The 27,821-nt window shown below is 36.7% G+C and overlaps 1 protein-coding gene across 1 annotated transcript in view; it reads left to right on the top strand.

Annotated features, from left to right (window-relative positions):
- Positions 1-27,821, top strand: part of cacna1g (calcium voltage-gated channel subunit alpha1 G) — a 210,905-nt gene that overhangs the window by 160,150 nt on the left and 22,934 nt on the right. The window contains exon 25 of the mRNA XM_088927056.1: positions 25,668-25,819. Coding sequence (XP_088783182.1) covers positions 25,668-25,819 — 152 coding nt within the window. The remainder of the gene's footprint in view (positions 1-25,667; positions 25,820-27,821) is intronic.

Genomic DNA, 27,821 nt, shown 5'->3' with positions numbered 1-27,821 from the left:
CATCAGGAAATGAGCTTACAACAGCAGAATATTATATTTCTATAATAAGCAGTTGCCCTCTGTGTTCGGTTAGTGGTCAGATACACTTCCATTTTGTTTCTTCTCATTTATGAATTGATTAGTTCATTAGTAGCTCTTTTTTCATTATCACTGAAAAACAGTACTTCATCTGTCTTCCATGCAAGCAGCTTTCAAGCAACTTTCTCATTTTTTCTGAATATATTCACTACTGAGTCCCAAAATTCAGCATATAGTAAATCTATGTATAGTACACAGCCAATATTGTTTATTATGCTGCAAGGCATTAAACCTAGTAATTCTGTCACTGGGATTCTGATAGAATGGCACTTAATGAGGTGATCAACCTGAAGTACAGCTACAACACTCTGCAGTGATAAATCTCCTCTGTGGACAAAAATGAAAGGAAATGATTAACCTGGTAAGAGAAGAAAAATTGTGCACTATGATTCCACCTGTTCCTGGGTTTTATGTGTTGCTCATAAACGATGACAAAACTCTAATTAAATAGTAATCATCCCTCAACTGCATCAACCTGATACATTCTGAAATACAGGGAGGTCAGTGCATAACCTCACCCTCATTCTCTCATACCTTTGCTAAGGAACCCAGTCTATATATATACTGTATGAATAATAATTTCATGCCCCTCTACATCTATGAATAAGTTAAATTTATAAGTTCAAAACATCATTTCAAAAATCGAATCTGTCTTCCCCCAAGTTATTCTCTAATGTATTAGCTCTTCAAATTTTTATGATTTACATAATGAGACTTTAAAACTGTTTAAAAACTTTAATTTCAGGATTTGGCTATGGTGGATTATCACTGGGGTTCTTCAGTGCCTTAATTATCAGTGTCTGCCCCAATACTAGGTCAATAGAGAGTGGAAGTGTGATGACTCTCTGAGAGAATCTGGGTCATAAAGTTGGAGTGGCTTTTATTTGTGTTAGATTACAATCTTTGAAGGTGGAAAATTAGGTGGAGAGTATAAAAAAAGGTCCCAAAGGTATAAAAAAGCCATTTCTGTTGGACTTTTTGGGAAGTTAAGATTTTTGTTTTCAAAAATGTGGCTGAACACAAAGGAATGTTTTGCATTATTGGAAGACGTGCTCCTTACTTACAGTACATGCAGGGCTCTAAAGCGCTGTAGTGTGAAGGATTGACCAAAGCTGCTTCTGGATTTCCATGGCAGTCTTCTGGGATCTTACTGCTGAGGCACTGAGATGAAAGGGAAGCAAGAGAGGTAGATAAACAGTGCAAACAGTGGGCAGTAGCTCGGCCAGTCATTCACACAGTTAAATCATCAACAGTCTGGGAACATAACATTGAATAAAAGAGCGATTTTGGATTATTTAATTTTCTTTAAAATATATGATGCAAGGTTCAAGGAAAACCATTACATTTTGTTTTACAACTACATGAAAGAAAGAAAGTACCAATGCTCTGATGTACTGTATGTGATGAGCATTCTTTCTGGGATAATAACGGCTCAAATGTCCCTGAGCTGGCTGAAGGTCATGACTACAAGCTCAGTCACAGCCTTAGATTTTTAAGAGTGAAAAGTTTTAGTACTTACTAACACTTTGTAGCTGCGGTTACATGAGCTTGCATGCATACTGACCACAGTGATGTGTGAGGGTCTCGTGACTTGGGTTCATTCCTTTTGTAATTAGCTCTGAAGCTTAGGGCTGGGGCCCTATTCAATTGTGAGATACAACCAATGAGACGCAACTATTTTTAAAGTAATCTAAATTGGAAGTAAAACACATGTGAACTCACATTTGAAAGAGTGGTCTCTGTCACTTTGAGGCAAATCTAGGAATACTAATTTAATCTGAGTACAAGTACTGTACGTGAGTAGTTGGGGGATCCATCTGAAGAAGACAAATTATAATGCCAAACTTTAAAAAAGAATCGATGAGAATGTAAAAAATAAATAGAAAAATATGTAAGGCTTACTTTGTTTAATTTACTGCATGGTTACTTTATTGCCTGATATACTGTAACAATACCTTCATTTGAAAGTTTTCCAAGCTATGATTACACAACAGATTGGAGGGAAACCTGAGGTGCTGTAAGTTTAATTCAGGCCACAGGCAAAGGGCTCATATTGCTGCACACTGAAGATGGAATTAAACAAACTGGGAAAACATTATAACGCTTGTACTGTAAGTTTTATGCTCTTGGTCAAATCGGAATATCTGATGGCCAGTTCAGCGGTGTTCAGTGGTGAGTGATGTACTGTTCCATACTGTACGTTCTTGGGGGTTTTATGTCGTGATCTTCAATCCATACGATCGTATTCCTCTTCCGTTTTGCCGAATACTTAATCTTTCTTTTAGTAACCCTGCAGGATGGCTTTGATCATCTCACCTGATCATTCTGGGGGTTACAGACTGGGACCTGAATCATGGGAAATCAAAAGAAAGCTGGTTAATGAAGCTCCTTCATCACCAACTGCACTTGCAGCTCTTACGTGAAAATAAGCTATAAAAATTTGATCCCAGCTGCCATTTTTGTAATGACAGTAATGGCTAGGAATAGCAGTAAAAATACACTTCCCTCACACATGATTTATATATTAGAAGATCTTGGTCCCTGATGAATCAAATGAAAAATTTTTCTACTGTATGTCCAGTCTGCCATTTTAATTGTCTTTTAGTATAAATAATTTTTAAAAAGATCATAAAAAGATATGGTAGAGATTTTGCTGTTTATGGATAAGTTCGACTTTCTTAAATTACACAGAAGAAAAGAATAATGTGAATATAATTATCTTAATTTTATATTTCTATATCTTTTTCTGAGAGATACTGTACATTCCCACAGTAATGAAATATACGATGCTTGTGTCCAAAGTTTCCTACATTAGCTATTTCTAACAAGACCCATCAGTATTGAAACAGTTATATTTCAGCATATTGGCTTATTTTATTTTAAGTTGCCCTGTTGTTAATAAATGCCTGCACCTCTGTCAAAAGGCAACCTGAACAATCAGTGTGGCAAACGTTATTTAAATGTAGTAATAAAATCAAAAGTGCTGTAAACTTAAGAACTGAGACAAAACTTCATACAATACATACTGTCCCTTTCCTTTAGCAGCTGGTCGATTTTTATTGTATCTACAGTACCAAACAAAACACATCCAAGGAAGGACACTTGATTAATGTGGTCTCCTTCTTTTAGATGTAATGCTGACTGATGTTAATTGGGAGAGCTCAGGATGTGCAGTCACAGGTACAGAGCCCTGGCATGCCCTGTTTGTTTTATTTGCTCTGCTGTCTACAGTGGCCATGTGAGGGAGCGCTTCTGCCCCTTACAAAGTGTCTGGAAGTCTTGTCTGTACGGTTCACCACACTCATGTTTGGGCTCCTCACACAGTCCAGCCAGGTAGCCACCCTGCCAGGGAGAGAACTACAAGAATATGTTGCAATATTCAAACTCAGAACAAAAGAAAATCTTTAAAAACTTCAAATGTTTAAAGTCAAATAGGTGCTGGGAATGGGCACATTGTGCGTATTGTAATATATTCGATAGTATACAGTACATCTATCGTTGTTACTGCTGTAAGAGTTTGTTTCTCTCCAAGCAAAAGGCCCTGGCTAACTGCTATTGGGGCTTGGTTGTGTCAAACTGCACCTTCTAATCAATTTGCTTTTGCCATCAGTGGTTTTGAATTGCTGGTAATGTACTGTAATATGATGTTTACAGTGTTTGTTAGATTTTAATAATACATTGCTCATGATTGTTCAAAACTGTTTGCATGACCAACTCATGTGTATTCACATCTCACAGAGAGCTGTTGTTCTCTTGTGTTGGTATAGTGGTGACTTTTCCAAAAATGATGTGAGTCCTTGGAAATTGTCCATTTAGAAACTGACATTTTGCCCCCAAATGAAGTTTATGAATTATCACAGTTTTTTTTCTCTATTTGAATATAAATGACTTCAACTTTATCCTGCCTTGAAGGTGATCAGTTGTACTTCCTAAATACAGATACTACCAAAAATTACAAAACATGATTATATACACATTATGAGTGTCTGATAGCTATAAACAGGAACAAATGGTTTGGAGAGCAGATGGGTAAATAGATAAGGCACATGGAGTTAAGGAAAATTTTTAAAGAAATCCTTGATGAAGTGAAAGAACCAGAGTGACATATTCATTCATGGCCATTTCGTCATATAAAAGTTTCCCATTGTTATCTCTGAGAGACTTTACTGTACATCATTCTGCTTTGCTGTTCTTTTGCTGTGATAGTACAGAAAAAAACGTTGAGGTCACTGCTTTATAGAAAACAAATCAAGCATGCATTTTGCCCTTTTTTTGTTAACTGGATCCTGTTCTTTTTTAATAGTTTTATAAAATGTTTTCTTTCTCTTTATATATCCATCCATCAATTTTCTAACTACTTTATGCAATGCAGGGTGGGTGTCTTCTAAAAGTATTCAGAGCCATCCTATATTGTCCAATTTTGTGAAATTACAAAATGATGTATACAGATTTTTTAGACTTAATATAAATCTTAATCTAAATCTGAACGCTCAAACAAAAGATTTCTAAGGATAAGGTGAGGTACAGTAAAAAAATAGCAAAACATAAACACAAAACAATCTCAAGCCTGTTGATTGCATATGTATTTTGACCTACACTGTATGAATCACTATTTGGTGGAAGCACATTTGACAACAATTATAGCCATTTTGATCTCTATCAACTTTTCCCACCACCTTGATGACATTTTTGGCCATTTGTCTTTGCAGATTCAAGTTCTATCACATTGCTTGGGGATCATTGTTTTGTTGCAAGCTCCATGCAAAGTTTGAGATTTTTTTAGTAAGGATTTTCTTCAGGCTGCGATACCATAATGGCCAGCATTGACTCATGAACATTTTCTACATCATCTCAGATACTGAACATGGTAGCCTTTTCAAAATCTCTATTTGCCTCACAGTAGCTAGTTACTAGTTTCCTTGTTGTCCAACTGCTTAGTTTAGAGGAATAGTCTGATAGGCCAATAATAACAGGACAATATTATTGCATAAATAATGCAACATATTGATGTACTGCAATGTATTAATATAAGCAAGATATTTTTTCTCTCTTGATGCTAATAAGCTTCCATAGAATTCACCTCTGGTAGGTGGTCTAATAAACTAAGTAAGAGAACAATCATTATCAGGTCTTCGATTTCAGTTTCAATTGCTGACACCCCTGCTGTTTTTTCTCAGTCTGCAGGTATGTGAGGAAAGTTACAATCTCCCATAACAACCTATTCTACTGTATGTACCTATACACTTGTCTTTCACGGTACATGTATATGCTCAATCCCTGATTCAGTCATTCGCTTAAGGCTAGCTCTTCTAGCCCTGATGTGTGGAATCAGTGTATTCTGCTGTGCCTGCTACCCTCACACATGTGACGAGAAAAAGCACATGGTTTAAATACAGTAACTAGGAGCGCAAGAGGTCAGGGATCGGGATGTTAAGGGCCAGTGCCTGACTCCCAGCAGGTAGCTATTAGGACTGAGTGCTTGTCACAGTGAACATTTTTTACACCTAACCTAACAATGATAAGCATGTCCACAAAGCTCAATTTTCATTTCATCCGACCTTTGTCATTCCTGTTTATTCAGGTAGATTCAAGGTACTTCTTTTTGTGTTTTCCCCGCAGAAGCATGCAAGCAATTTAAAATGATAGTTTCCAACAATCCTGTGTGTCCTGAAGAGACCATGTTGTGTTGGAGTCCTTCAGCTGTTGCTTTTGGATTCTCAATTGCACCCCAAACCACTGGCAAGAATCACTTCGTGCCACTGTAGTTGGAACTTTCGTTTTCTTCATAACGGACACCACTTTGGAAAGTGATAGATTCACTTTTTTGTGGATTCTTTTACAGCCCTCACCCTACTTACCAAGTTCATTAAGCAGTAGCCTCCGTTTTTTTTGGAGAGCCCTCTGCTGTTAACCATGAATGTCTCCCATGTGTAACTTCATTTTCCCATGGAGATAGGAAACCGTAAAGAGACCTCTATATAGTTCCATAGGCTTCCTTTGCACTCCCAGAGATCAGAATGTTATTGTGGGTTTGTTTTGTTGGATATTATTTAAAGTAGTATTTAAAAGGGAATTTTCCAACTCAGTGTAATGTAATATTATTATTTAAAGTAGTATTTAAAAGGGAATTTTCCAACTCAGTGTAATGTAATATTGGAGGAGGGAGTTTCAGAGGACACATACAGTATTTGCTGCCTACTATTATCAGGTGTACTGTGGGAATATTGCGAATGACTGATTCCTCAGAAAACAAGTGCAGAACGTAAGGGCACCTGGAGTTTCACTGATCGATGTAAAAAAAACATTCTTTCTGAGTTCAGTATGAAATGCATTTATCTATGATGCATATTTCTATAAACTGTAATTAAAATTAAAATAATCTAGCTTTTCTCAATATTATAAAATATAATAATCGCTCATCCTGTTTCAGGATCTCTCTTAGCAATTATTTTTATATAACCTAATTATATTGGTGTGTTTTGTTTTAAGCGCCACATTCCCTGTTACATTTAATTGAAATAATAATAAAAATCTGATTTTCTTTATAAACTTCCAGTATACAGTAATGAGAAATCAGGGCTTATGTTTATCTTCTTATTATTATCTTTATCACTTTCATACCCCCCATATCGTTGCCCTTGAAACTATAGTCATACCGTAGGGTGCTTCTGCATGTTGAAGCCATGGAGCTGTAACAATGTTCAAGCCAAAAAAATGTTATTGAATCCTGTGCGATAACTGTTAAGTAGCACAGGTCGAGGTCCAAAAGAAGAAAGAAAGGAAGCCAGGTGTACTTAGCCAAATCGAGTAGTCAGGAATCGTAGTCAGGGTCAGATTGCTGGTCAGAAAGCCAAGGATTCAGAGGCTTAGCAGTAATAAAGGCGATCTCGAGAACTAGAACAGGGAGCTCCACTGGTAAGTCCAATATTGAGCGTTGAGGTGCAGGTGAGCAGTCCTAAAGTAGTAGGTAGTCGGAGGGTGTGGTGCTGGATGGGGGACGTGGGTGGATAATTAGTCTGTGCATTGGTGTTTGCGGGAATCTGTGCTAGCGGGAATGTGTTGGCGTTTATGGGCTTGTGTCTGATTTTGTGTGGTCGTGATAGGAGCTCCGGGTTCAATTCCAGACTTGGGCTGCTATCTGTGTGATGTTTGTTTTTTCTTCCTGGGTTTTCTCTGGATGCTCCACTTTCTTCCCGCAGTCTAAAAACATCAAAACAACCAGTGGTTGGTTCACTGGTTTCTGGGGAAATTGGCTCTAGGTGTGAGTGTGTGTGTGTCTGCGTTTGTGTATGTGCATGCCCTGTGATGGACTGGCAAAGGTGTACTGTACGCTGCCTTTGCTGGAGTAGGCTCTGCTTCCCTCGTGACCCTGAATTGGAAGACGTGATTAGAAAAAGGATGAATGAAATGTATTTTCAAAAACTCTCTTTAATCTAAACCACGATTCTGTAAGCCTTGTCCTGGAGAGCCACAGTGTTGCAGGCTTTAAAGCTAGCTTGAAATGGTCAGTGATCTTTTCCTGGGATCTGGAAATCCTTGCATATTAACTTCTTCTAAGTACTGATTGATTCAATTGCATCATTCAGAGCGAAAATTAAAACGAAAATGAAAAATAGAACACTTTGTGGATCTCCTGGACCAGACTACAGACCTCTGATCAAGACTAACATTTCAAGAAAAGAACACCTCTGACTTGAGAAGTAAAATAATAAGGAAAGGAAACTTTTGGGAAATCAAGAAACTGGATGCATATTCTTCTTCATTTTGTTTTTTTTTCTTTTTTGTTTACAGAATTGTGTACAGTAGAGTCTCTATATCTACAGTGCTGTTCATACATAATAATTCAGATAAAAAATCTGCATTTGATGTCTGTAATACTTTCCTACTCCTTTTTTCCCCTCCCGGCACAGAAGCACATTTCATGGGTCAGACCACACTTATTTTTTATGTTCTCTATTTCTGTTTGGTGGAAAGCTAGGACACCAAAATCTTATAGCTGAAACCAAGGACTGTTTTTTTTTTTGGAAAGGCACCACAATACTTTAAAATTTACACTATATATATTAGTCACATTATGAAAGTGATAAGGCCACAGCTTACTATTATAGCTTCCAAAGCTGCCCAGAGTAGGTTTCGGATTTTAAGAGTCCTTTTTACCCTGCACATTTACACACTTGAATGGCCTAATTTATTTCCTTGCTGCAGCTGAACAATTGTATCTCTCTCTCCCAGCAAAAACATTTTTGTACATTCTGCATTTCTTTCTCCTGAGCTGAGATCATGTTAGTGCTGCTTCTCAGTTAGGAAACAGGGCCATTATTTCCAGTTCATCTTGTGTGTGATCAGCAGACTTACATTAATCATATGACAATCTGTTTCAAGAAGAGGATTTCTTATCAAATTGGAATTTTAATGGTAGTTTTGACTAACTGCAAAATTTGCACCATCTGCATTTTATTCCATCTTTTGTTGATAGCAACCAATCTTTACCCCTAGGTATAAGCAATTTATGTAAATGTGCTGAATGGCAATCTGTGTTGAAGCATCAATTGTAAACCTTTCTTCTAAACTAAGAAATTGGGAATAATCATTGTGCTCGTGTTTATTTTTCTTATTTTACAAGAATATGTGTTCTACGTACTGTGAAAACATAATAGAAGGGTAATTTAATATCAACCAAATCTTTATGGTTTTCTGTTTATTTTAAGCTTTGTAGCAAAAAGAAAAGACTACTGTTATTGGTACTTTGAAGCAAAACTGCGAGAGTGTTCTGAGATACAGTATTTTTAAATTGATCATTTGCACTGGGAGACTTTGGGAGACACTGATAGTTAGCAGCTGTGCAAGTTCATGTCAGCTGTGTTGGGGGAGCTGACAAGCAGTTAAATCACACTTCTGACATACTGACAACTGATGTACAGTAGGGAGCATTAGTACCAATCAGTCCTCTGTTCTATCCTGTTGACCTCTTGTGGCAGATTCCACTTGGCATGAGAATATGAGCTTTTCCTGAAACATCTGTATCTCACAAAGTAGTACGTCACTGTAAAGATACTTGTTAATTTAAGCCCAAATGACTGCCCAATGTATATTAAAGGCAATATTGCCAACATGATTAAATGATGCAAATTCCTATATTCCTATTCCATCCATTTGCAATTACAATATAATTTAATACAGGGTCACTTTGACCTTAATCCTAACCCAGAAACAATTAAGTACAAGGCAGGATACACCCTGGACATGTGTCTCCAATTATGTTCACACGTACAAAGGTTGAGAAGTCACCTTTTTTTTTTGTAATTTCTCAACTGTTACCTCATGAATAATGAATTGTGGAAGGAGAAATGTGCAGTCTCCAAGCATGACAACTGATACCACTACAAGGTCTGTGAAGTAGAAAAACACACCAAATACAACCAACTGGATAAACTCTGACAAAGGTGTCTCTGAAGCCAGCATTATCTTTGATCAATTTGTGAGTGATAAAAACAAGATGTTTTCATTGGCATTTTTACTAGTTGGACATTCCAGAAGCAATAAAATAAACATGAATAAAGACATACTGTAATATAATATATAAAGACATTATGTTCAGAGAGGGGCAACAATATTTTTAGCTAATACCAATAAAAAAATAAGGTATAAAAGTGGAAAAGTGATTATAATAGACATTTGGTATATTTGAAAAAAACATAAAGTAGTGGTTCAGCAGGAAATTAAGAACACAATATGATTTACTTTTTATTTTGTTGTGACTTTTCTTTGCTGAAAAATACTGTTGTCAGAAATCACTCAGGGTGTATAGTACCGTATATAACATACTGTATGTCCTGTCTTGCTATTGTTCTCCGGCAAATTTATGACTATAGTTGTCCTACACATGTAACGTGAGCATAAGCATGTAACATAAGTAAACCTAAAGTTGAATAGACTTGATTTTGTTCATGTACACAGAGAAAACTACTCAGTAGTTTGTGCAATGTGCTTTTAAGGATTTGCTGATTCATTTAAGTGTGAAAAGAGATCTTCCCCTATGTAGATGATTGGTGGATGCTACTGTACATTACAATCATACTGCAACAGCAGGTTAACTAAATTTTCAGTAAACATAGACAATGTGCTTATTAGGACAAACACAATATTTTATTATATGTTTTCAGGGGGATGCTTAACCTGTCAGCATTATTCTGTCCCTTTCAATTAATTTCTTTTTTGAGATTATTTTTATTTTGGTTTTAACAAAGACTATTAGTAACAACAGTCACAAAAGAACATTGTAACAGATTTTCCCATCCTACTCCAGACCCCAAAATAATCATACCAGTCTTTCATTTTTGAAAGTTGCAGCCTTATTTATTCTGGCAGTAGAACGTTCTATCATCACTATCATCCTGAAATATAACAACTATTATTGGATCTTCAGGCTATGAAGAGGGAGACAGTATCAGTTTCTTTGCTCCAGTCAAACCAGCAAGCCAAACTTTCTGTTGACACTCCTTTAAGTGAAGTTGTGAGTCCTCGTTAAGTAGTAAGTTTCTAGCAATTATTCCGGATATCAGATGGCCCAAGAAATGGTTAACCTCTATGCATTTCCGAAACTTATATAAAAGTACCAGATATGTCAAGAGTACAACTTTGCTCAGAGTGTCTGGGGCAATCCCACATGATGTTTCTGTCAAGTTGTCCAATAAGCTGTACAGAATACTTTAAAATGAATGAGTTGGTGGTTAGCAGTTTTAGATGTATGGCGTACATCACATTCCAATTAGCCCCCTTCAGTATTTAAATGTTTTTCCCATAATCTTATCGTTAATATGAAACTTTATTTTATTTGAAGGCTGTTAGGTGTTTCAGCATTGTATGAATCGAATTAATAAATTTGTCATCTAAATGAAATCTGTCTAATAAGCCACCGACAATTCCATTCATGCCTGTCAAATGTCTTTTCCAGATCTAATCATTGGAGAGCACAATGAGTAAATTTGATTTGATATGTACTGCAGCTGGCAGCTGCCATTGTCTGCAGCAAAGCACCCTTTCATAAAATCTGACCGATCCAAACATACAGCCAAAATTAAGACAAATTAAATCGAAGAGAGCACTATGTTATCAATTCTCAAGAAAGTTTTGTGAGGGGTTGAAAAGTATGAATATTTTTTTCCCAGAGTGATTATGCAGATGCCAAGTACTGAAAACATTCCCCTCCTGCACTCCTGCACTAAAAGGTGCAGAGCTTGGGTGCTAAATGTTTCAGCCAGAAAAAGCGCCACCTGACCTGTCTAGCTGCAAATGAAAAACAACATTCTTATCTCCTGTTATTATCAGTGAGTTGTCAGACAGTGACAGCAATTCTTTCGTTATCAGCGGAAAAAATCTGGGTCATGGATAGTAGGGGTGTGTACACTAAGAAAAGCAATGTTCCTTATCTGTAATGTAGTCCGTACAGTATGTAAGCCAGTCATCCCAATTTGTCATGACAGGCTTTTCTATATCAAGATTAGATTCTGTTTAATAAGAATAGCAATACCCTTTGTTCTCATATCCTCATCCTATATAGTAGCGACTTCGTAAAATGTATTTAGTCATTTATAGCCATCTATTTGCTCAGAAATATGATTCTTGCTTAATTACAAATACATCCAAAAATCTGTTGTATTTTTGGGGATATTTAAAATATCTCTGTTTCCAGGGTAAGATATTCTCTTGCTCTCGTTTCAACACAGGAAGAGTTTGATAATCAGTCTTGTGATTGTAAATGTGTCATACTGTAGCTGGTATAACTTTCTGGAACACCTACTGTCTTTAGGAGAAAGTTACATTGACCTTTTTACTGTTGTGAGCTATACAGTATAAAAGTAATAAAAATACTGTTCATACATATAGTTAATAAACTGTCAAATGTATTATAATGCATTTAATGATAAAATTAGGTTTTAATTTATTTTAAAACTATTTTATTGTAAAAAAAATAATTGTATTGTTTAAAAAAGAGAATTTTAGATTGAAATGTCACTTACTGTAAATACAGAGGCTCGCATTACCTTCAAATACAATCATTTTCTTTGGTGAAAACAGTTTAGTCAAGGAGGTTATTAAAGATATCAGAATATAATCAGACCAATATTGCTCCCTTTTGTAAGCTAATATGTAATTGTGTTTTTCTTCTGTTAGAAAAAAAACACAATTAAACTTTTAATTCAGAACATAAAACATAGACAGGAAAACCTCAGCAGATTTTATGTTTGAAAAGCTACTGTATGTTTTCACATTTCCCAGCTACATTTTTATTTAATTTAGGAAATAAAATGTAATTTAGGTTATTGGAATTTCATGATTGTTTGGGATTGTTGGTATCCACAATGCATGTTTACTTTTTATTTTAAAACTAAACTATCTTCACATCCCTTATCTGAGTGTCTTTTCATTGTCATCCTGTGAGGTTTTCTTGGTACTTAAGGCTTTTTAGGAAATGATAAAATAGTCAGATATCTGGATCTCCTTTTTTGTTCTTTGTACTTTTTTGAAAATTGCAATAACAATGACAAATATTAATTAACACAATAGGCATGTTATTGAAAAGCTGTACCTGTTCTAAACTAACATGTCAGGCTTTTTTGTATGTATCATCTATCAGACTTTCTTGAGGTATTTAGTATAGGGCTCAACAAAAGCACTCCTTACAGAAACGCCAATTTACTAAAAGTTAAATATTTAATAGATATAGAACATTTTTAAAATGTATGTGATAGTTTAATAACATCCTTTCCAACTGGAAAATAAACGACACTTAGATCTGGAAGGGAAGCCCAAAAACACTAAAAGTTTTAAGTGTGCATCAGAGTGCAATAAGCAAACTGTATTTACTGTATGTGACTCACATGCTGTATTGCTTCAGCAACAATGTCATGTTTTCCAAAATCAAAGCACATTCTTTGCTCATGATGCAAAATGTAGAGCAATCTTTCCAACTGTGTAATCAGCCCATCCCTTGTCAGATCACACACATATTCCTATTGTTGTGTTTGTTTTTCTTGCACAAAGCTCTTTCAGGCAAGATCTCCAGATTACTCTTATAGAATAAACCCTAAGGCGGAGAGAGATTGATTACTAAAGAACCCTCCCATGATGGAGTTACAGTGTCTTGAAATCAGATACCTTTGTGGTTCCATCACGATAATCTCAGAGGAGATTAGGATAAACACCATCAGGCAGGTTTTTGCAGACGGTTACAGAATAGGGGTTTCCAGTTCAGGTATATGCAGACTCTGGGATAAGGATCTCAGTTAGGATTAGAGACTTTATGTTACAGTCTCACGAGAGCTATATCATGACAAGACCCTTGAGAAGAGACCCAGCCACAGGCCCTAGGAAAGCCATAATCCACAAATTCGTATTGAAGGGCTACAAACCTCACAGCAGACAGTATAAAAAATGGCATTTGGTTTGGAGACAATAAGCTGCTCTGTTACAATGCAAAACACCTTTATTATGGTGTCCCAATTCTTGAAATAATATGATACTTACAGTTAATATTTTATTCAAAAACTGAATATTGAAGATTTCATTCATTTATTGATACATGTATGTTACAGTAAATGTCTCCAAAAATTAAAAGAAGAAACTAAAATTAGTTGATAAGTTGAAGTATTCATTACATATTTGGTGGAATCACTTGTGGTAGCTGTTACAGCTATATATTATAGATTGGCCTATAATTACAAGGGTCGGGTTTGTAACACTTCTTGTAAATGGCCACTACTTTGAACAGCTGTAGAAAGAGTTAAGGCAATGCTTTCTGAATAACAGCGCTTGTTTCCTTAAAGACAATTGGTAATATACCATTCAGATCTGAGGATTTATTATTGTACAATGCTTGTAGTATATGAAACAGTGCTTCTATGCTAACACTACACTGAACAATTGAGAACTTTGTCCTTCAACTACCTGAGGTACTGTATGTTTTTGTTTATTTTCTTTTGGGAAAACTTCAGTAACCCTTCAATACAACAGCTATTTTCTTTTAATTGTCTAGATTTTAACTGCTGTTGTCCTAGATACATTATACTTCCATACTTTAAGATTTGTTTGCTGTAGTGCTGAAAATTTGCTTATGTTTGGAATTAATTTCATTCTTTTTTAAATGGATCCTGTTTATTTTTTTAATCATTTTGTAAAATGCTTTTCTCTTCTGTTTTCCTAATTGATTTGTTGAACCATTTGGGATACTGCTTTTTTAACGTTTGTTTCTCTCACTCTCTTGATAAATCCATTTTGTGCTTCAAGGAGAATATCTTTGTGCTGTTGTTATCCATTATCCACTGATTCTAATCTATCCCATTCTATTTCTCTTAAACTATGTCGAATTCTGCTTTCCTGAAAATGTAAACTTTTTGACTTGGACTTATTCTGTACAATTTTGTTATATACATCAAAACATATCATATTGTGATCACCCACGGTTCCCTTACCTTAGTTTGTAGGAGAAGATGAGACCTACTCTTGTAGGTACTCCATCAGATTAGGAAAGAAAGGAATCATTAACAATGTGTACTATTTTGGTTTCTGTTGACATTCCTAATAATCCTTTATCAGTCCTTCTGGGAAAAGTTAAAGTCTCCCATAAAAACAACTTGTTTGCACATTGGAACAAGTAATAGGTTTATTCCATGCTGAAAAAAAGAAGAAAGAGAACACAACGTTTCGGCCGTGGAGCCTTCTTCAGGTGTGACACCTGAAGAAGGCTCCACGGCCGAAACGTTGTGTTCTCTTTCTTCTTTTTTTCAGCATGGAATAAACCTATTACTTGTTCCTTTGCAGCCTACGCATGCTGACGCAGCTACCCACCTGAACTACTTGTTTGCACATTAATTCTTAATTTCATTTTCAGTATTGAATTATAATTAAAATCTGCACTTGGTGTCTGTAGCACAGCCCTAATGTCGTGGTAGACCAGTAGTGATTAGAAAGGCACTAGGGCTCTCCTCCCTGTACAGGTTCTTGGAATCTCCCAGATCCAAAACCAAGCCAATCCAAACCAAGAGAAGAACAATTGCATTTTTTTCCTCTAATAAATAAAATAAGATGTCACTGTCTACTAAAATAAAAAAAACAAGAATAGATATAAATAAAAGAACACAAGAAAACACAAGAAAAATATCCTCAAGAAAAGTGTATATTTGCTAGCATAACATAAACTCCATCTGTTTGCGTTAGCCACGCTTCTGTCATCCCAATTACAGTATGTCATTGCACCTGCAAATGTGGTAACTGTGATCGCTTGTATTTAGAACTGAATCCTACTAGCAGTTACTTTAGGATGTAAACGTTGAATTACGTGGTCATTTGTTTTCTTTCCTCCTTTGGCTCTCCTTTGGTCTTTGCTTCCATGACAACTTTCCTTTTCTTCAGTTCCTCCTTCTAAACTAGTTTAGATATATCTGTTTTTTTTCTGATTCCCTGTATTAAGTACCAAATACAGAAATATTTAAAAGTAGGTGATGTTAAAACAAGATTGATGTTCTTTTTTATTTCATTATAGTAAGATTCAAGAGAATGTTGTGAAAACATCATGGGATATCTAGGTACTGTCCATTTTCTCTGCATCGAAAAAGTTGTTACAGGCCCTAGAAAGAGAGCAATTAAGATAGTTTGGCAGGGGAAGACTGCCCAGTTCATCTGGCAATGAAAATGCTGTCACGTTTCTCACTCACCAAGCAAGACTGTCAGCAAGGATTCTTTAGGTAACTTTCCAATAGTGTGTTTCAGAACTGAATAGATGGTCTACAATTTTACAGAAATAAATACTGTGAAATAGATACTGTAGCTCTGTATCTCTGGACTAAGAAACATGCCAACCTGCTGTGAAACTTGGAGGGCAAAAGACAAGTCTTTCAGTGCAATTATGATCAATTTTCTAAATTATTAGCCACTTTCACTACTAGTTTACAGAGCAAAGTTGTGGAATGTGGAAATCCACACAATTAGTATTGTAGGTTTTTGTCTCTTAACATGATACAGCAAGCTGAGACTTGGTTAAAGCCTCCTTCTTCTAGACAGTAAATTGGACACATCTGTCCAGATTGACTGATTTGAGGGTTTGCTCAAGAAGCTCTTACTACTATATTTTACTTATTTATTGTATCTACTTTACTTTAAGTCTCAAGACACATAAATCTATAGTTGAATGCTATGTAGCATCACCAGCTAAATTTGTTTATAAAAAATGCCAGTTTCCAAAGAGTGCATTGCCATTTGTTTTTGCTAAATCAAACTTTGTGTCTGTTGAAAGCAAGGATTACTTCCAGGTGCTATCTTGAACCAGTCTTGATATTTAATGTGGAAGAAGGGAAACCACAGAAGATCATTGTTCTTACTGCAGAAAATAAAGCATTCTCTTAGGCTTCAGGAAATGGAGGTACTGAATACTCTCTGTCCCCGTGGCTGACTGAGAACATTCTGCCAATAACTTCAAACTGTTAAAATAGCAAATTGTTCCTTCTAAAAATCCATCATTAACCTCGCTCTGTGACAAATCCACCCCACCGATAGCTTCATAGTTGCTTTCGTTCACATTTAGTTTCCATTCCAAATGGCCCATCTCTCTCAAGTCAGACTCAGAAAGAACTGTGTGGTCTGTTTACTGTGTGAGGGAGAGTTCTTGTTGTGTGTACGTGCGACTGTCATTTTGTTTGGTTTTCATGCTCCTTTATTTGCCAGTTCTGCTGGGTTCCTCAAATAGCTCAGTACTCTGTTTGGTATTGTCCTGTCATGTTGATGTCGAGCACTGCTAGGAGTTTGAGAAACCCAACAGAATTAGTTTGTCTAATTCACTTGCCTGTGGTTCAGTGTATGCTGGCTGTGATGAAATTTCAAGCTGAGTGGCTGGATTACAGATACATTTTCAATGTAAAGAAAAGTTTTTGAAAGTGCTGTCAAACCCCCAAGTTTTTAGCTTCAATGTTGTTGTTTCTTATTCACCATTCTTAAAGGTCATCAAACTGCTCTGAATGATTTGCATATCCCTATATGACTGAATATTCTGAGGAATGTTTATTTTTAATTCTTCTATATCTACAACAGTAAAGAATATTTGCAAACTATGTGTTATTAAATTAACAAAAATTTAAATGAGGACCACTGTCCTATGGTGGTCATTCTTCTAGACTACACACAGAGTCTACAGTGTAATGATCGATCCACCTCATCCTTTCAGAGGATGTGGCGGGATGATGTGTCACTGACTTGAAATCTTCCATTCAGCAGCAGTAAGGAAAGTTATGAGGTAACCTTCAACTTATAAACTTCACTACTTTATAAAGTAGTATAAAATGCTGTTAAATTCCCTGTATCATATCAGGTTTTGTGTGGAAAAAATGGCTTAACCATAATATTTACATCCATACCCAAATCTTTGATGCATTTTTTGAAGTGTTTTCCCCTTCCTGGTGTTATTTGATGTATGCATACCTTCTGGGTTGTTTATCCACACACAGTTTCTCTTATTATCCCTGAGGCTTGATTCTCCACAGCTGTCCTAAGAATGTTATGAATGGAAGACTAACGACAGTGAGGCTATATTAGTTCTGTTTTGGGGTTCACATTTTAAAGCTTTCATTGACAGGTTTTTAAATATTAAATTACCTTACTGTCCACAGCCATTTTAAAGGTTTATAACTCCTGAGTGTATGTATTTTTTTTTCTCTGATGCATAAAACAATAAGAATAAAAATTCACTCCAGCATGCACTGACTCCAGTGTGCCTAGGTCATGCTCAGCAGGTCGGAGCCTGTCTAAAACCAGCTGCAGAAAGAGCTGCTGACCCAAGAAGAAGCACAGCATCGTAGATTTCCTTAGTTTAGGGAAAACGTGTTTTTACATAGCATTTCACATACCAGAATCACTTGTGACAATGAGCAAAGTTATTCATGTAACAGACTGCTGCTGGTTTTACGACACCTCCCCTTTTCTCCACAGACATTGCCACCATCTTAGCTCCGTCACATGTCTTCAATCTTTTCCTTCAGAGCGGTACTTACTGTAGATAAACTTCTCACAGCAAGCACCTCCAGCAAACCTTCAGTTAGACTACAGGCAGTACATGCACATCACAGCAGCTCAGCTAAACTCACCTTGTTCCTGATTGCTCTCTAAGTGAACTCACCAGCAAGGATACAAACCCTGAAGCCCACAAACTGTAAAATAATGAGGTATCTAAAATCTCAAATCTGCCAAAGCACTTGTGTGCTTAATGATTTAGTATTTTATTTTTCTATCACTTGGAATTCCAACAGAAACCCTGTAATACAGTACTTTAACATTTCCACCTAGTAATGGTGTCTTGTATGACACAATGTATTTAGGGTTTATTTGTATTTCAGCTGGGTGGTGTTTCTTTGGAATTATTTGGCAAAAAAATTAGTGTTTTTCTATTAAAAAAGTAATTTCAGTCAATTGTATTCTATAATAAACTGCAGTGAAAACTGATATGGCAGTAATAGGCTTATTTCACAGTCAAAGTCATAAGATATTTGAAATACAGTATAAATCTATAAATAAAGTGATGATTTATACATGTACATTGTAATACACTGTACATGTGAATCTTCACTTGAATACAAACACCCTGTTTGATAAGAAAATAAAGATACATACAATAATGCATTTCAGAAACAGGTGAATAAAGTCATAATAACTCTTTTTACGAAAGAACATAAAAATGAAAATGTGACAAAGGTTACACACATAAGGAGGTTTGACCCTTTTAATCTGCTTTGAACCCATGTGTATTAATATTACTTCTGATTGGATGTCTTGTGTAATATCAGTATTATTTAAATATTAATTAACTGCCAAATGGAACTTAATTTGAATCCTACAGGCTTTCCACCTGACATCATGTAACCACCCGACTCCTACCCACACACATCACATCAGCTCTTGGCATCTCCCTTCAGTTCTGCTTGACCTGATAAAGCAACCATTTAAACCATAGGGTTACACTGATGTATAATCCTTTTTATTGGTCATCACAACTGCATACTGATAAAGAAAATTTGAAACCCAGGCAGTAAGTCAGTTGCAGGACTGTGGACCTTCTAATATAGCCATTTTAGCTAAAACTTTCACACCTCAATCTTTAAACAGGCTGGTTGTCCTGTCAGTCTTTTTACCAGACAAGAATGCTACAGATCCTCTGCTTAGTCCACACCCTACTTTACTAATGTACATCCTACAGGTAGAAACCCTTTGCTCAACTCCTACTCTGACTACTATCTGTCATCCTGTCCACATTCTCCAGATTCTAAATGGGCTAGACTTTAAACATCCCTCCATTGAAAACAGAATCCTAAAGGCTACCACTTCACAGCAGGGATGTGGTTTGTAACCATACACACACTCGAAGGGAAATGTTCCGGTGGATGAGTTGATCAAGATGTTCCTCAAAAGCTCCATCCAAGGCAGCAGTTCAGCTCAGTCTTCATGAAAGGTAAAGACATGGCCAAGAATGTACTGTATGTCTCCAGGTCCTGTCTCGAGGTTAAAACTTTCCATCTGCCCATTACTTTCTGGATAAAAGGAGAGGTTAACTTTGATCCCCAATCATCCGCAAAATGCCCACCAGAACCTGGAGATGAATTAAGGCCCTTGGTCGGAAGTATTTTGAGATGGAAAGCTGTGGAGTCTGAACACTTCCTTCGTGAAGACATCCACCATCTGGGGAGTGGATGGTAACTTGAGGAAAGGGATAAAATTTTGCAGCTTTTGAGAAGTGGTCACCAGGAACATTAAACAACCCCAAAAACATAGGAGGCCCCTGTGAAAATTGACAAATTTATAGCAGCACAGACATTGAGAAGTTGAGAGATGCTGCAAATGGCCTGAAGGAGGTGAGGATGGCTACTTATGATTCCAAGTAGATTCCAACAAAGAAGATAACGTCATCCCACATCTTAGGCCACCAGAAGTAACACCGGATGAGTTCCAATGTCCACTTACATGGATGGCCTACCTGGTGTGAAACAAGACCCCACTGTTGGACCTCAGACCTGACAGATGGAAGGACAAATATATTGTCAAGAGGAGTGTCTGAAGATGTCATCTTCACTGCCTCTGCTTCCAACAGGAGAGTTACTCTGATAAGCAAGCAGGCGGGATGATGGATTCGAGCTCTCCTGGCTTTGCCATTCTTTGACACGGGCCTGTATGAGATGAGAATAGATCCCAAATTGCCTATCTAAGGTTCATGTGCTGGGCCTTGCCTATGTAAGCCAAGTTCTTGTGAACTGTCAACACCAGGAAAGAGTGAGGTGCACTTTCCAAGAAATGCCTCCATTCTTCTAAGGCCAGTTTCACTGCCAAGATTGACTACATCATAGTTCCTCTCTGCCAGTGAGAGTATTTTGGAGAACAATAATAATTGTTTATACTTAAATAGCATTTTTATGGCCACTCCACTCAAAGTGCTTCACAAATAATTGGGACTCCCACCATTCTCACCCCTACCATCAATGTGTCGCACACACCTGGATGATGTAACGGCAGCCAAAGTGCACCAGTACACTCACCACACATCAGCTATCAGTAGGAAGGAGAAAATAGTAATGAAGCAAATTCTTAAGTGGGGATTATTAGGACCCATGATGGATAAAGGCCAATGAAGAAATTAGGCCAGGATGCCAGGGTAACACCCCTACTCTTTTCAAGAAACACCCTGGGATTTGCAACGACCACGGAGAGTCAGGACTTTGATTTTACAAGGATTTAAAAAGGATGGCACCTTTTTACAGAGTTGTGTCTCTGCCTCTATACTGGGGCATTAGGACTGCACCCACATAGACCACACAGACCGCATGGTGTGGACCACTCTCCACTTGTTCAATTAACACCACTTCCAGCAGCAACCTTAGCTTTCCCTGGAGGTCTCGATTCCATATACTTGCCAGGCTCACACCTGTTTAGCTTCAGTGGGTTGCTATATGTGAGTGGTAAGCTGCTGGATTTAGCTGCTGGAGAAGCAGGAGCATGGGTGAAGAGTGCGTGATGGACCCAACCGCTGATACTGGATGGCCCTCACATTCCCAATCAGATGCATCCACCTTGAGTTCAAAGAGTAAAGAGGGCTGTGAATATCTTAGCAGAGGAGCTTTAGTGAAGCATTTCAGCCCAGTAAAGGCCCTCTGTTCCTCCAGATTCCATCTTCCCAGGACCCTTTTTGATGAGGGCTATAATGCTGTGATGGGGGGTCACTACCGAACTGAAGTAAAGTCTGCTGTAAAAATTTGCAAATCCCAAGAAACACTAAACTCGCTTTATTGAGTCTTGTACTCCCACTGGACATCCATTTGGAAGCCTTGAGAGGAAATCGTGTAGACGGATTAGGGCTTCCATGTCTTGTGGTATATCACAGCATCCTAATTAGTCTTTCAGTTGTTCAGACAAAAACACAAAATGAATAAAGCAATAAGGGCCTCCTTTCCCTATCCACTCTGTAATGTTCAAGGTTCAGAACTGGATGGCATAGCGCCAGGGGAAATCTAAAACAGGTGACAGGTCGTAACACTGGAGAGGGTTCACAAAGTCAGGTGGTCCTAATAAGAACAGTATAGCACTAGTATGAATAATGGTGGTGTTCATTTCTTCCAATTTATTTTTTCTACAGTTTAAATAACTTTTACAGCTCTATATTGTCTACTGTTACCAATTCAATCCAGATTTAGAAGTGACGTCAAACACCATGTCAATTCCAGGGTTAAGAAAAACTAAAACCTGTGCACAGTGGGTGCAAATTGATCATCTTGTATCACGTGGCAGATAAATAATGATCAGATTAAAACAATCAGAGTAGTCTGAACTACCTCATTGTCTTGCAGCATGGTGCTTCAGGGCTCTGTACAATTCTAAATTCTGGTTTCACTATTTAACATTTATCTAAATGTTTACTGTATATGTCTTGTGTCCTCTTGTGTAGTTTTGACAATGGATTATGTCTGTATTTCCCAACTGATGATGAGTTGTATGTTATTGATGCTAATAAACTATCAACTTCTCTCTTTTTATTTTAAAGGGGCGTTGGACTTAAAAAGGGCGTTTCCTGCATTGATTTTTAATCTCAAAACAGTTTTGATCTTGTGAGAAGTGACGTTTTTATATACAGTACTGGTTAATTTAAACAATTGGATTTCTCTCTTTTTTGGTTGTTGTAAGGTGGTAGGTTTTGAAAGTCCATGCCCCTTTGATAAAGAGTGGGTGTGAATCAGAATGTCCTATTGCCTTACTGCATGCAGATAAAGCATAACTGCAGGTCTTAGCTTTCTGATAACAGCATGACCAGCATGCAAGATGAGCTTTTAGAAAATGTTAAAGAATAAAACTGCACTGTCTCACAATGGTAGAAGGTAGAGTGCCCATTCCTGGTCCTGGTCAACAAGCTTTCATTCCATCTCAGCTCTCAATGACCCAGATCAGTTTATCACTGGCTTAACTTGACCAAGTTAATACTCTTTTCCACATACTCACTTTCTGGTGCTTGAAAGAGACTTCGAAATCCTGCAAACACACTGGACCACCTGAACCAGGATTGGATACTACAGTTTTAAGGCCTGAAGAATATTGCACTTAGCAGCAAGTTCTTTTCTTTAAGGGTTTACCATGCTAAATTCACAGTTGTGCCACTCCTGTATGGAACAAAACAAACTCACTTGATTTGGAATGAAATCCATAATTATAGCTATGGTACAGAAATCTTTACATATTTACATGTTTAATTTGCACAGACATGCTGAAAAGCCCATTGTCAATTTGTTTGAATTGACTGTATGCTTCAGATGTTGCCATTGGCATCATTAGAGGTAAAATGATAAAGGTCACATTTCCTCTAGGATTCTTAAAAACAATATTTATGTATAACAGCAGCACAATAAGTCAGCAGTTAGTGTGAGAGTGAAACAGGTGACAGAATGAAAGCAGTACTTGAATTGCTTTTAAACAGTTCACATTAGTTACTACCAGTATTGAAAAAAAGTATTTGCTGTTTCGGTGGTTCTACTCTTAAGAACTGCAAGATGTATAGAGAATATTGCTATAGAGAAACAGCTTTCAGCCCCAGCCACATCCTTGGTCTTGCTTTAATTGCAATATTCTCAGGTGTCTGTATGTTATTTTTCCCTCTGGGCCTCTTTTCACTGTAGTTCTGATGTGTAAGCAGTGCCAAGAAAAGTTGTCAAAGATGACAGGATTCAGCAGCACCTTGTAAAGAGTCACCTTTCAGAAATCAACACAATTCATGACACAGAAGCACATCTGAAAATCAATAATAACATGGTTTGCAATGCTTTCACTAGCACAAAAGTACCTGGAAATCTCTTTTTAATCCCAATGATCTTTACTAATTATTTACTACTCACCCTCAAGAGACTAGAACTAAGTCCTAGAGTGCCTATAGCTAACACATGAGCCAGGTAAGTGATGGTTAATTGTGTTTCTGATAAGGTGTAACTGTTACTCAAGATTTTTGCTATTATTATTCTTTCTGTTCTTATAATATCACTGCAACTCTTACCAGGGTAAGCAAACTGAAAATGGACAGATAGCTATCTGAATTTGATTATATATAATGGCTGAATATTAAATATATTTAATTAGTCCAATAATGATGTTATAGTTTTCTTTTATTTATGGTCATTTTGTTAAAGATTAAAAATTGATACTTAACATCATAATTATACTTTAAAGGGCATTCATCACAGTCATCTTCATGTCCCATGTCAATTTGGTTCCCAGAATGGTGCCAAAAAAGTCATATTTCTGCCTATTAATGTAAATGAACCACCTTACTTATCTCTTCCTTCCTGTGCATGTCTGTCGATTCTAATCCTTCAATGCCAGTTACTCAACAGCATCTCAGATCTGTTGTTTTTTCTGTCTTAATACACAACTAAATTGCCTAAAATAATATCTCCAATCTAGTCAAATTAGGTGATACATCTGCTGCCTGTTTAAATGGTTTGAAACCAGTTGTATGTGGGTCATCTCATTTCATCGTATTTCACAAACTGTCAAGAGTTTTTATATACAGTAAGTGATGTTAAGTAAGACAATAATTAACAACTGAACGTTTTAGTGTTTAAATAAGTAAAAATGTTGTGCGTTACATACTTGGCTTTACTGGTGCTGCTGAAGCAAAGAAGCCCATAGGGAAAAAGGGATATAGGATTGTATGACATCATGATGGACACAGAAATGTGAAATGCCATTGAGAGAAATGATAAAGTTATTAGTGTTGGGGCTGTATCCTTAAACCCACTGGAAACCTGTGCAGACCGTCACATTACATTTGGAATTCTCATTTAGTCCATTTAGTAGTTTTAACTACTTAAACAAATTTAAGTAGATTTTGATATACTTTCAATAGCACATAATATCTCTATACCCCCCAAAATTATGTTAAACGTCCGAAATGTTGCACAGAGTTACAAGGTTAATGTGCTCCAAAATTCTTTTTTCAAGAAGACATCAGATATTGCAAATGGCCAGATAATTCTTTTCTTTTAAAACATATCTTGTCTCTGCATGCTTGTCTTTACATACAGTACATTCTTCCTGCAATGCAAAGCATTGTAAATATTCAGGTAGTAGCTGCCTTATGTAAATTCTGCACATGTAGGCCCTATTAAAAGTCATTTACTACTCTCTGAATTCTTTTGCATTCGGCAAGACAGTGAAAGGCAGTAGTAGGGCTGAAGGGGTTTCTTTACCAGGAACCAGTATCGAATGAGCACACAGATTGGCTGAGCACAACCTGTGTTGTTATAATCCAGCAGCCCCCACACATAATGACAGCTTGTCTGTATTTCACTTTCTGCATAGAAGAAATAAAAGTGTGTCTACTACTAGTAATGCTAACAAGCTCAGTTCTGCCCTAGTAAAGAAGATGGAGATACAGTAATAATAACAGCAATTCTTAAAACTAAAGGTAAAAAAGAAGCACTTGTTCTCTCTGGTGTTTAAAATTAGGCCAATATCCTGCTCTTATTATCACCCTTTCTTTGACAAACAGAATTCGATTTTTTTTGCCAAGGTGAAACATTTTTAAATTTTATTCAATTCCAAAACTGTGTTTTTAATATCAAATTGAAAATGACAAGAGTCATTCAGTTGTGTCAAGTTAAATTCTTCAACTCCAAACTACAAGGCCACCCTTTCTGTCACAATGTCATAACCCAATCTGTCTAAGTAACAGTTATCTGACAGTTATCTGATAAAATCTATTTTATTTCACATTTGTCACTTGAAATTCTACAAGTTTGGTTTTAGCACATATCCATTTGAAAACCAAGAGTCAAATAAATTTGGTGCTGTACAGCTCTATCATTAAATAGTTTCCTTTGAATCCTAATTCCAAATCCCATTTCTATCAAATAAATTTATGATTGGCCTAATCACTTTTTCACATCAGTGGGGACTGGTGCTCAGATTTTTGTTTCTTTGTTTGCTCTAATAATAGCGTTTGATAATACAGCCCTGTCTGTAAGGTGTCTGCTGAGTGTCTTGTGTCTCATCCTGTCCTTCACCTACTCCTTCCTTTATAGAAGCGCAGTGTAAGCCCTACTATTCTGATTACTCCCCTACACGCCTGCTTATCCACAAGATGTGTACCAGTCACTACCTGGATCTCTTCATAACCATTGTGATAGGCCTCAACGTCATCACCATGGCGATGGAACACTATCAGCAATCCAAGGTATGGGCATCGTAGTTGACTTGTAATTACACTCAATGGGGCCCAATTAATATAACACAAGGATAGTCGTGTAATATTTATTCTTAAAATCATGATTTAATGACTGGACTAGGCAAGAAATTCTTCATTAATGCCCTTTGTGACAGTGAAACTCCTTTTAACCTACAACAGTGTACAATATAAATTTATGTAGTATCTTTGTATTCTATTTTCACTCTTTAAGTCGTAATGTACGGGGTGCCTGTATATCTTGCTTCAAAGTACATTTTCCTGACCTTATGTCATCATGATATTGATAACCCCGCATATCAATTATATCAATTTGAGGACATGACAAAAAAAAATACTATGCACTTCAGTACATCATGCATAAAGCTTTGTTTTAAGTGACTGTTGGTGAAAGTGAGTGATAATGACTTCTTTCATATTTTATCTTTGCATCCATTCCAAGCTTAGTGTAGTTCGCTTAGATAGTGCGGGTGCTGAACATGAAATAATAAAAAGAACCATAGCATAAACAATCAAGTACATCTCACCACTTCTCAGTGTAAGATGGTATAAGCAAGTGTTTGATTATGTGTGTTTAAATGTTGCTTGAATTACTCAAAAATCATGTTTTGTTTAAATGATAGGTAAGTCAAGAAAAGAGTGTGAAAGATTAGAGTAAACAAATATTTAAAATTATGGTATTTGTACATCAAGGTACTGTGCTGTATTTGAAAAGTTACAAGTGAAAGGCACACAAGTTGTTGAATCATAAATCACAACTTTCTGATCCCTAACCCTTAGTTACAGTATATAAGGGACCTCCTGTCATACTCAGAGTTTTATATATTTGAGTGTAAGATGAAGTGTGTGCAGATTTATTCAAAATTGTAAACAAAATAAGCGATGAAATGGAAGAAAACAAAGAGGTCCCAAATGTGAGTAGCGTATTATTGTGTAGCACATCATTGAATGTGATAGAACTTTATTTTGTTTCTATGGAATTCTCCTATAAATTCCTATAAATCAGGAAAAAAATGAAATTTCAGCTGACCTGCCCCAAGAGGCTGTTAATAAATGTTAATAGACACTTGAGGTGAATTTCGGAAATAGAATAGGAGAATTGGTGAAGGGGTTAAGTGTCACGTTCTCAGAAGGTGGGTAATTAATTCTGTTTCATACCGTATATAAAGGGATTCACAGTGGTAGTTGCTGGTTGGGTTTTAGAACAGAAAGTCTTTGTTTGGATCCATGACAGGCTTGTGTCAATAAAGATTCTGTTGCTGCACGTCTTTGAGCCATCAGGTGGTTTAATGTGCTCAGGTCCTGGAACCCAGATTGTTTAGGGTGGAGCCTGTCACATGTAGGGACTCGTCTTGATAGCAGAGTTGTGATCGAGTGAGAAGCAAAGCTCACACTAAATCCTGAGGAAACTTTGGGGAAGACAAGAGGATTGACGGGGCAATGACACTAGGGCAATGAGCCAGATTTGCTGCCAATTAATGAAGTGCAACATCCCAATATGCAAAGTTGGCTTTGACTTATCCACAGCTGTAATTGCTGTCGTTTTTGCTGATATTTGGCTTATTTCACGCATTAACCATTCAGCATTCAAATTTAATTTGATTTTTTTTTATTGTTTGATAACCTACCCACATAAAGAGAAGGCAGTATTCATCTACAATACAAAAAAAGAATAAAATAACACTCACTTGTTCAGGTTGAAAGCAATAAAGAGTGGAGTCAGCTGGACACACACTCTATTCTGCAGCTGTCAGTAATTTCCCATCTTCAATGTCCAGGACTTTGAAAGAACCTTTGAAAAACAAAAGATTTGTCCCTAATGAAGACTTGTTTGCTTTGTTTGAAACATTAACAAATGTTAGATAATATCTACTCAAGAGTTTATAGTGTGCATCTAGCTGACTTCCAGGAAGAAAATCTAGTCAGATGACAAACAAATCCCAGATACCTATCCTTATCCCCTTCTGCCACATCCCAGGATGGTAACATACCC

Source organism: Atractosteus spatula, chromosome 11 (assembly GCF_055471065.1).
Source record: "Atractosteus spatula isolate fAtrSpa1 chromosome 11, fAtrSpa1.hap1, whole genome shotgun sequence".
Classification (NCBI taxonomy): Eukaryota; Metazoa; Chordata; class Actinopteri; order Semionotiformes; family Lepisosteidae; genus Atractosteus; species Atractosteus spatula.
This window is presented reverse-complemented; position numbering and strand designations above follow the sequence as displayed.